This window comes from Fistularia commersonii, chromosome 15, assembly GCF_037954325.1.
Source record: "Fistularia commersonii isolate RoL2024-O1a breed Wild chromosome 15, RoL_Fcom_v1.0, whole genome shotgun sequence".
Lineage (NCBI taxonomy): Eukaryota > Metazoa > Chordata > Actinopteri > Syngnathiformes > Fistulariidae > Fistularia > Fistularia commersonii.
The window spans coordinates 15622861-15634382 of record NC_141298.1 but is presented as its reverse complement, the minus strand read 5'-3'; the positions used below and the strand labels follow the sequence as shown (position 1 = coordinate 15634382).

The 11522-nt window shown below is 40.3% G+C and overlaps 1 protein-coding gene across 1 annotated transcript in view; it reads left to right on the top strand.

The window, feature by feature from the left end:
- The first annotated feature begins 8990 nt into the window (after window positions 1–8990).
- The window catches only part of opcml (opioid binding protein/cell adhesion molecule-like), a 445832-nt gene continuing 443300 nt past the window's right edge, over window positions 8991–11522 (top strand). Inside the window, exon 1 of the mRNA XM_086160104.1 lies at window positions 8991–9685. Coding sequence (XP_086016230.1) covers window positions 9625–9685 — 61 coding nt within the window. The 5' untranslated portion in view covers window positions 8991–9624. The remainder of the gene's footprint in view (window positions 9686–11522) is intronic.

The window sequence follows — 11522 nt, the reverse complement described above, 5'->3', positions numbered from 1 at the left end:
AGGACAATATAAAGCACTACGGCATGACAAAACAACACACATCCTGTGATGACGGTTTGGTGCCTGTGGTTTGAACTTCCCATAACAAGATTACAACGATACTTCGAGATGTATTTTTGGTCGATTCCTGTGTTAGAATAAACATGACGACATCACAGTCAGAGCCATCTCGATATAAAATATAAAACCGAACGGACAATGCACTCTGTCTGTGTGTACATATATATATATATATATATATATATATATATATAGATTGATTGATTAAGTGAGTGATAAATAGATGCTGTCAGAGGCCTTGCCCTTTTTTTCATGAGCTGTTTTCATGAGCTCTAACTCAAAAGATGCTATGAGTTTCACTGGATTCGGTTGAAGCGACAAAAACAATTGCTATTGATTGCAAATGCCACGGGCGACAGTATCTCCCTTTACCGCTTATATTTAGCTGAGGACAAACTACGCCTGCGTAGATTACAATGTGCTTGCTTAAAAAAAAAAAAAAAAAAAAAAAAGCCAAACAGCTCTTTGTAGTAACTTGTCAAATGGAGATGCTTCCAGAAGCCAAGTTATGCATTGATTTATCAAGCACTCACTCCAACAACCATCTGGACCAGCCAGGCCGTTATCGCGTGAAGCACATGGATCTTCAAATCGTTTTGATCGAGAACCAACAGCTTTAAGATCTTTATCGGAAGGGTTCCCATCTTAAACGTCGCTTCTGTTCCCGCTAACACTTCATTAGGCACCAGGCAGCTTTGGAGGCCGATCCTACGTACCCTTGCCCAACTGAGAAGGAGGGGTTGGCTCGGATTTTAACAAGTGTCGCTTTTTTTTTTCCAAAAGAATATGCAAGAAGGGGGATTATTGGTAAAAGAAGCCGAGCCCCTTCGGCGTCAACCTCCTGCAATTCCGTGTTGTCACTTGCAGCCGTCTCCCGTTGCCGTGTCTGCTCTCCGCCGTGTCAAAGGTGACGCCGGAGAGCAGCCGGTCGAACTATCCCCGCTTCCCAAACACTTACAATTTCCTCTCTTCACGCGGCCTCTCTGGCCTGCCGTTCAGTGGCCAAATGGAGAGCGGAGCCGGCACGACCATCTGTGCGAAAAGGCAAGAGGGGAACTAATAGTTCCACACAAGGGATCAAAATCTCATCACTCTTAACCCTGCGAGCGAAGCCAAGTCGAAAGCGGTTCCCTCGATTGGGCGAACCATTTCGTGCGAATGTGGTGCTGGCAAGTTCACGTGAACGGGGGGAGGAGATGGACCGACACCCTGCTATCCAGCAGTTAATTTCACATAAAGTCAAAATGATTTTGAAAGCGCTCCAGTTCTATTCATGATCTTACTCAACAAGTGCCTGCGGTGGAAATAATTTGATGAGAAATTGCTCAAAAGCGATCTTCAGTCACTGGTTAGTGGAGACGTTCTCGGCTCGGCCTTGGATTGACCAGCAGCAGCTGAAGCCCTTGTTGCCGCGCTCTCAGCCTGTCACAACCCGGTAACAGTAACTTATTCAATGATGGGGTTCGTTTTCTTTTGGTCTGAAACCCCTTCCATCTCCCGTATACTTTTCAGGGAGTTTGTTTATTTCTTTAAATATTTAAACAAATCTTTGTGTATTGTGATATTTCCCAATATTAATAATATATGTATTTATAATATTTATATTTATTTATGTTTAATATATATATATATATATATATGTGTGTGTGTGTGTGTGTGTGTATGTATATATGTATGTATATGTGTATATTATTATTATATATATATTATATTATAATAATAGTAATAATAATAATTAATTGTATTATATACATGATTATTTTTATATTGTATATATTATATTGTAAATATATAAATATATACATAATATATAAATATATACATAATGTATATAAATATATATATAAAATATAAATATAATTTATATTTATATGTGTATATTTATATATATATATATGTTTATATTTTTATAATATAATATTTTCAAGACAGATAGTAGCATCATGGGAATTTAACAATATTCTTTGTTAAATTCCCTTTCCTTTCTTTTTTTTTTGACAGCGATTTCACGATCGTTCGCTTCGGAATTCCTGGAAATCCACCGCTCGCTTAACAACAGAAAGCTGAAACAGCAGAAACGGTCGAAGAGAAGAAGCTGTGACTAGTTTAAGTCCACCGGCTCCTTAAAATAGAGAAGACTGATGTGATCTTCGGGCAAATTACGTTTGAAAACCGACGGCTGCTCCTGACCAAGACTATGAAGGTGACCCATTAATAGGTAAATTAACAGGTGACTAGACAACCGGCACGTTTTACATTTGTCTAGTCAAAATTTCATAGAAATATCACATTGAACCAATAGATGTGAGATAAATACAAAGATGGTCCCTCCAGCTCAGGGGTCTCAGACTCGCGGGTCCATCGCGGCCCTCGGAACAACATTTTGTGGCCCCCCTGCCTGAAATCAAATCTCTGTGTTTGTGCTGTCCCTGCATTTTTTTTCTCACATGCATCTGGGGGTTTTATACAGTGGGTGTAAAAAAAAAAGTAACTGTGCAATGTATTTTTTGCTTCAAAATTTGATTTTTTTGAATGAAAAAACGTCTAGTGACATTGTTTAAATGATATTTTCTTTTCATAATTCTATAAAAAAACAAAAAAACGATAGCAAAAAAAAACAAAACAAAAAGCAACATTAAAAAGAGTGATTTAATAACCTGAATAACCACCATTAGCCTTGTAAACATTAAACCTCCTCTTATACATCGATTCTATAACAAATTCTAGTGGCAAATTTTCCCACAATGACAAGATTTCTCTTTTAACTCAACACTATTTTTAGGATGTAATTTTATCAATTCTTTTTTAATATTTATATTTAATGATAATTCCTCATGCATTTTTTAGAGGAACAGTTCATTACATAGAAAGATTTTTCTAATTTACCTATTTCCCTCCTTTGGACTTTGTGTCACTTCTCGCTAATGATTTTACTGGTCCGGCTCCCTTGACATCAAATTAAGCCATATGTGGCCCTCGGACCGAAATGAGTTTGACACCCCTGATGTAACTAAATAAGCTACAAGGAAGTTACATCTAAGATGGTTCACGAGTGAAATGATCTACATTGACCATTCATCCACAGAAGAATTGTTGGTTCCCCTACTGATATCTTTGGATATTTAAAGAGAATCCTGTTTGACTGTAGTTCTGATGACGAAGGCATGTATATGCAAGCCGTCCCAGAACCCGTAGGGAATCCATTGAAGTGCCTGTTTTGCTGAAAAACAGAAAAAGGATTTCACACGAGAGTCTATGAGAGAACTCGAGACTGAAAATCGCCTCAAAAAGGGGCAATTTCCAACACCGCGTGTTATTTGGACGTGACATTCAGAGGCGGCTAAAATGGTCAGAATCGCTGTAACAGCAGCAGAATGTGATTTTAAAAATTTAAATGCGCTTTGGCGTTGCATCGCCCACGTTGCCCTTATAAACAACCTGCCTCAGCTGAAAACATGAAGATAAAAAAACATTGTTCTCTTATCAAGGTTATTAATGTTGTCAAAACTTTGTGATTGTATGAAATATTCCCAGTGGATGATGTTAGTTGTGCGTCACCATATGTAAACAAATCATCTCCTTTCTAACTTCCAGCTTTAGCTAACAAAGACATCTTACACACACACACACACACATTCACAGACAAGCACATATATGTTGTCACTCATCTACTTTGCCTGCAGTCTAATTACATGTGGGATGCAAGATATTTGCGTCCTGCTCCATCCAGGCCCCCTTATCTCTAACCTCGGGTGCTCATTAATTCAAATATGCGCACTTTAACGCACAAAAACAACTTTCTTTCCAGTGCAAACCTGACACAGGCTTGATGCCATACATCTTGCTCGGACTCCCTTGACAGGCGGCCGCTGATATCATTGAGCTCTCCGGCTTGAGGACTCATCGGCCGCCTGCAGCCTCTGGCGGATAAACACATAAAACGAAATACACTGCTTCTGATTTTATGCGGGGGAAAGTCATTTTTTTGGGTGACTTTTTTTTTTAATCATGATGATGTTCTTTATGCCGGGGCACGCGCCTCTCGTCCGGGGAGGGTGATGTGCAGGTCGGGCCACAAAAATGCTTTATTGAAATTGATTTGTTGTTGCATGGATTTCTTTCATCAGAAAGCTGCAGTTCCTGCGCTGTGGACATTTCACTTAATTGTTTATGTCTAGTAGCAGTCGGAGACTTCACTTTAGAGAGCGCCGTGCCGGGGCTCGCTGACAGTCTTTCAGTTGCAGCATATCCAAAACTGAAAGGAATTTCTATCCCATCCAGTATTTATGTATACATTTAAAGGTTGTCCTATAAAAAAACATAGTATATTGATCCATAAATCAACTTATATACTCCACCTTAAGTTTCAACTCTTCTAAAAACAAAGTATTTTACAGGATGCGTGATTTTGGAAGATAATGAAACGCCAGTTGTAGGAGATATTTTGAGTGTACCACATGTTCACCGTGCCATAGAGCGTTTATAATATTTTTATCTTTTTTTTTTTTTTTTTGTTCCTTTGCAAGGAGATGCTTTTCCAGCCTGTCCTGTCAGTCTGCTGTTGTTTTGTTCCTTTGGCGTTCACCGAAAGGTATTAACAATTTAGTGCCATGCTACCTTGGCTGAAAATGCAATCCATAACAATGCACATCTTTGCCAAAAAAAACAACAAATAAACAAAAGGAAACAGGAAAAAATGCGAAAATAGAGAATTTAGTTCAAAATAAAGTGGCAACATTATAAATGGGCGCCTATTAGCATGACTCTAAGGATTAAAAGAGGTAAACCTTTGCGTAACTGTATCTGTAGGTGTTTCATATCTGAGTCATGTTGGAAAAAGCACATGTGCAGAATACAGTTACAGTTGGTATGATTTTAGTTGATGTATTATTGGATTATAGGTTCAATGGGACAAAATACAGTATTACTGAATAATCTCTTAAGCGTGACGCAACTAAGATTAGTTCTGTAGTGACTGTCGTGCAACGGTAAGGGGCACTTTGTGTGGGAGGATACTTTAAAAGTCGTCAAACAGGAAACTGACTCCACTTGCATCGTCGTTACATCACCTCGCTCTTTCAAAGCCCTTTGCACAAATTCACCCGTTCACACTCGCAGACGGCGGCGGAGCGGCCACGCCGGGTGCCAAAAAACACCATCGGGAGCAACTGGGGATTTTAGGGATGGAATCGCCAACCTTCTGATTGGAGGCCAGACGCCGGGTCAACCAACCGAACCACCACCGGCCCCCTAGTTAGCCTCAGCTGTCGAGGGACGGCTTAACACTCTACTTACTGGTCCATTTAACAATCTGCTTTTGCAACTTGGCCCTTGTCTCCCGCTAATCTAAAAAACGGTACATGCTCTTATCTGAAAAGTCACTTTAATATTATACGAAGCTTCCCGTTTTGTCGGTTTTCACGTCGTAATTTTGCTCATTCGCCCATTTTTCATTCAACCACGCGACATAGTCAGAGACGTTCTAATCATTAACAGTGTATTTCTTTGAAAAAAGAAGAAAACATGTTTTCTTTGAAATATCCATGATTACCAAATGGATATGCTGGTGACCGATGTCAGATATTTGCGTCACTCCTTGGGAATTAAGGTTTCATGCTCCATGGATGTGGGTGAGAGAGAGGCCAGTTCGTCTCACTGGGCACACATAACATTTTCCTGATATTTATTTTTCTAAATACATTCGTCATCCTCGAGCACAGACTCGCATGCGTTTTCATAGCGCATTTCATAAGTGGGAAAAGTGCATTCTGTGTTCCACCGGTTGAAGTTTTGTTTTTTTTTTGTTGAAATCGCTCACACAGGGATTATTACAAACATCCCAAGATCCCCGGGTTTGTGTTGTTGCCGTGAGCATAAACCAACTGCAGTTTGAAAAGCAATGTTTTCATTTGTTTAACACATCATTATGAAATGTGTTTTGAATTCCGGCTCTGTTATTTGGCAGAGCTAAGTTTATTCTAAACTCCTTTTTATCACGAATTGCGACGGAATACTCTGTGTCGCGTTCTACATTTTTTTGTTGTTTACAATCTCAGACTTTTCATAGCGATGAACCGCTGAAAGGTTTATCGGAGGCCAGATCAAAACACGTCAATGAATGATATGTGTTTATGCAGACATAATTATGGGACATCGAAGTCGGACGGCTTGAAAGTAGCGGGTCAAATTGGAAGTTGCATGTTGTCCGGTGTTTTGAGGCACTCTGCACAGGACTCGTAGCGCTGAGCGCTAACACTCCGGAGTGACAGAATGCAGAATTACGGTTGAATGCAAAGTACTGAGGCAGCGTGGGGCGAGTCATCTCATTATTGATGATGATTAATATCAGAAAAGCAGAATGAACTCAAGATGAAATTTGATAAGCAACACAAAAATCCCATTACTTTTCCTCGGCCGCCGTTATAACCGTCCGGTTAAGCGATTTTTTTTTTTTTTTTTTTCAATGTCATGTGAAACATAACACAGGCCGGATCTCTGACCGTCCAGTCTTTCCTTAGCGGGTGGTCATTTGACCCCCAAATAATGAGAGTAAACGGCACTGGAAATCTGCAACAGATGGCGATTGTTGCCATGAAAACAATGAAAGCATTCTCTCCCTTGTACTCAGTCACACACACACACACACACACACACACACACATATATATATATGCACACGCATGCATGGCAGCAAAACACCATCCAAACACGTAGAAATATGCTGTTCGAAAAGACATTAAGTTAAAAGTTCAACATGTACGTCGTTCTTCCGTGTCACTGGTCTTGGGTTCATATCTTTCCTCCATGTGGAGAGCAGATGATGATGTATTCTTCCCATCACCCTGATAATAGTCTGAGTGACAAATCCAGTTAAAGGGAAGTGTTTCTTTTATTTATGCCCTGTCATCATCCCTACAATATCTATAATGAGCACATTGCAGAAATATGTAAGATTAACGGTGAAATGTTCTTGTGATTAATTAGCGTCCAGAAGGACGTGGCCTGATATCATGTTTTATAGTTTTACTCTCGTGCATTTATTGCGACCGCCGTGGGAGCATATGCAAAGTTGAGGTGTTGGATCGTATCTACCGAGTGCCGAAGCTCTGCGGGTGGCATGCCGACTTCTGTTTACCCCGATTTAAATTTAGATGAGAAAAAAAAAACAAACAAACAAAAAGTGCCATTGTAATTTTTTTACTTATTTCAAATGCCTGTCAGTTTGTTTTGTTTCTTTTGAGATACAAACCATAACCCCCCCGCTACACACAACTTCCAACAGGCTTTGTAATGACTCACATCAACATCGGAACATCGGCGTTCAACCAAAATAGCAGCGGCGAGAGTTGGAGGGAGGATCTGATCGCATCCGGGGCCGGCGTTTCTCAATATCTGGACCTTTTAGACGATGTACGCTGGACTCTGTTCCATCTACAACAACTTGGAACGGTCGACATGGATGTGTAGTTCTCCGCCCTCACTTCTACGCTTCCATTTCCAGACACTGTGGTTGTAGGAATACTTTGACTTCCTGGCTACAAGCTCTATCGGAGGGTTTTAATGCAGAATGTTAACGTACAATGTGAATTACAGGGGAACTGCAAGACGCGAGAATTGAGTTTCCGACGTACGGATGGGGCAGCGGCCACGCGCTAAACTTCCCGACCGGTCTCGACATTCCTCCGAAATTGAGCCCTGCGAGCGCCGGTCTTCGAGGTGAGAGCGATCAATCGAGCGGCTCATTTACGGCGTTACACAAAAACCAAAGGAAACAAAAAGAGCGGAATGGAAGAAGTTTGGAGAAACCAATTTGTCAGTGTTGTATTTCCACAAAATGTCCAGTGTTATCAGGCTATGAGGACTTGCACACTCACTCACACACACACACACACACACAGAAAGTGCTGTGCATGGGACCTTTACCGTTACATCATCAGGGGAAAAAAAGTGAGGAGAAGTGGAAGTAAAAGTGAAATGCAATCTAAGGTTTTTATGCCCTGTCACGGTCGCGATAAGCACTCGCTAACTAATAGCACCCGAAGGCAGCGCAACAAGCTTGCGTGGTTTTCGTGTATTTGAAACCCGATGGTAGCGTTGGGCGTTCGCAAGCGGCGAGGAGGCATGAAGTCTCCTTGTCTCATTAGAACGATGTTAAAATTTTTTTTAAAAAAAATCGTGCACAATATGTCATGTCATTGTCTTTAATTAATTACATTTCAGCAAATTCTTTTTAGCGGGAGTTGCGATGTGAATTAAAGTGCGCTTTATTTAATTTTTTTCATATACGTAAAATAAAAAAGATACGCTCCGGGCGTCTTCTCGTTCCCGTTCTACTTTATTTATTTATTGCAAAAAAGACACATTGTGGAGTTCCGAAATGATATTTATGACAGTGTAGAAAGCATTCGGGGTGAAGTCATTTGTCGTCAAGGTAACTAGACACTGATGAAAGAACTGCCGTTCAAATTCTTACTCTCATGTCAACGGCTAAATCCAATTGGTTTGCTTGGATGTACTGTACATCGATTTTCTCTGGATGGCGGCAGTGTGTGTGTCTGCGTGTGTGCAGAACCAAAATTTCACAGAGGTACTGTTATTAAACTCCCATTTTATGCTCCATCTCTGATCATATTTATTTTCCAGCTGGAGATCGTATGAAGATATTCCAGACAGCAGAGGACGGGCGGCCGAACGTTCGCTTCCAGCGACCGGCCGCTTTGTCGCACCGTCGGCGGCGCCATCGCTTCACCCTTGTTTTGCTTTTTATACACCATTACCCCGACACGCCGTGTGTGCAGCGAATGGAGAGTGACTGAGGGCTGCCAAAAACCCACATGGGCGCTCTTTCATCTGAGAACCGGGTCCTCCGGAGGTACCGACCGATCCCGCCTGCCGCTTTCGGTCGGCATCTCCAGATAATCTTATTTAATTTTTTTTTTCCTCCAGATGTTTCCCCCCCTAGTCAGTTCAATCAATCGGAAACATTGATTGCGCGACGACCCGTTCATTTTTATTTATTTTTTTTCCAGAACACAATCTAGTCAGAGGACAGAGAAAGGAGGTTGGGATGCACTGACGATAAATGCACGGATAGATACTTAAATAATATAAAGCAACCGGGACTGTTCACGGGAAGACAGGCAGCGGCTCGGACCAATCCGGGCAGAGCGGAGGCTGCCCTTCCCCTCCTCCTCCCACCAGCCTCGCTGAGTCCGGGTCCCACTGTGCGCTGTAGTACATGGAAGAAAGAGAGGGAGATCGAATTCTGTGAGAGGAGCCAGACTCCGTGTGTGTTTGTGCGCGCGTGTGTGTATGTGTGTGTGTTCGGACAAGTGCGGATCTTTCGAGCTACTACAATTCGCACCAGATTCTTCAGTGCAAGTGGGGATAAAAAAAAAAAAAAAAAAAAATCCTGACTGACAATCAGGAAGAGGAGAAAAAAAAAAAACAACAAAAAAAAAAAAACAAAAGCAGACAGAAGAGGATAAAAAGAGCAAAGAGGACGGCTCCCTGAAGATAGAAGAGCATCTCTAAAACAAACAAACAGACCAGGAGCAGGGAAACATGTACAATTCACTGTGTTTCATCCTCCTGCCCTGGGTGTTTGCTGTGCTGGCATTCCCAGGTAAGACTTCTTCTCGTTTCCTCTGCACGTTTTCGAGCGCGTTCAGCTCGTGTCAACACAGATTGCCGCAATTTTGAGCCGCGTCCACCGACGGATCTTTCGACGCGGCTTGCCAGGATGGCCTGGAATGATAGCTTCATTTTAAGTTTCAGCGGAGAAGCTGTGCCGACGCTCCCTCTCTCTCCCTCTCTGTCTCTCTCTCTCTCTTTCTCTTTCCCTGGGCTGGATTTCTTTCTTTCGAGCGCGAGAAAAAGTTCTCTCGTCGTAACTCGCCGATCTCCGTTCGGCTTTTAAAGAATTTTCCTGCTGAAGTAAGTAAATCAATCCCCGGTTCCAGTCTGTTAAAATTTCAGAGGGAACTCGGGGATTTTTGTTGTTTTGTTTTGGTAAAGCTCAGGATCAGCAACATAATCAGTCTCTGCGAGACATTTATGTAAAAATCTATTTTTATTATCTGCCATTAGAGAGAAATATCGATCAGCTAATCCTTGGAATAGATGCAGATGGCCGTATTACTGACGGTTTGTGATGAAAGAGCATGTGTGACCAACCGGGATGGGTTGATCAATGGACTGTGGCGCTGTGTGGGTTTATTACCTGAGTGCAGAAGTGCTTTTTCTTGAAAAAGAGATGGAGTTGGTCATGCGGAGCAAAAAACAGCCTTGCGGTGATGTCACAGGAGATGCTGCCCAGGCATTACATTAAATAAAATGAAAATGTGTGTGTGTGTGTGTGTGTGTGTGTGTGTGCGCACGTCGAGCACCTGAGGTGAGAGACGTGTTTTCCCACCTCTCGGGGATTATTCAAAGGGGAGATTATGTGAGGGAGTCTTGACAGGATGAAAAAAAAAAAAAAAAGAAAAAAACAATTTGGCGTAGGGCGTCTGCTTTCCTTACTTTTCTTCGGACAGAGATTTTCTAGTCTGACCAACAGGTCCTGTTTCTTTTGAACTGGGACTGGACTCACATTGGAAGATAAGACTCGCTCTGCTTTGTTTGGTTGGACGGAAGGCAGTTGTTTGGAAGTTGCGCTGTTCTCCAAGGCGGAGCATTTGCATCACATCTATGGCAGGATGTGTCATTTTAAAGGAGCAAATGATAATTCTCCTAGCAGCGGGAGATGCTTGATATTTGAATTTTCTACACAATTAGTACTCTAATATTATCATGATTTTTTTTTTTTTTTAAATGGTAAAAAAAGTATGCAATTGAAAGAAAATGAATATTTTTTCTGCAAAATGCCTTTTATCATAATTTATTATCATTTTTTTAAATGGTAAAAAAAGTATGCAATTTATCATAATTTTATCACAATTTTAACATAATTTATTATCATATATATATTTTATTATTATTTTTTTTATAAATGGTAAAAAAAGTATTCAATTAAAAGAAAAAGAATATTTTTCTGCAAAATGCCTTTTATCATAATTTATTATCATTTTTTATTATTTTTTTTAAATGGTAAAAAAGTATTCAATTAAAAGAAAAAGAATATTTTTCTGCAAAATGCCTTTTACCATAATTTATCATCATTTTTTTTTAATGGTAAAAAAAATTGCAATTTTATCATTTTTATCACAATTTTATCATAATTTATTATATATATATATATATATATATATATGTATTTTTTATTTATTTTATTTTTTTTTATAAATGGTAAAAAAAAGTATGCAATTGAAAGAAAATGAATATTTTTCTGCAAAATGCCTTTTGGGACGTCGTTGGGTTGCCGTCCCTTCAAAAGGTAAAACTTTGTTCAGAGCATTTTTGTCACCTTTTGTGAATTTACATTCGCTTTGAAATTTGCAGTAAAATGTCAGGCCGATGAAAAC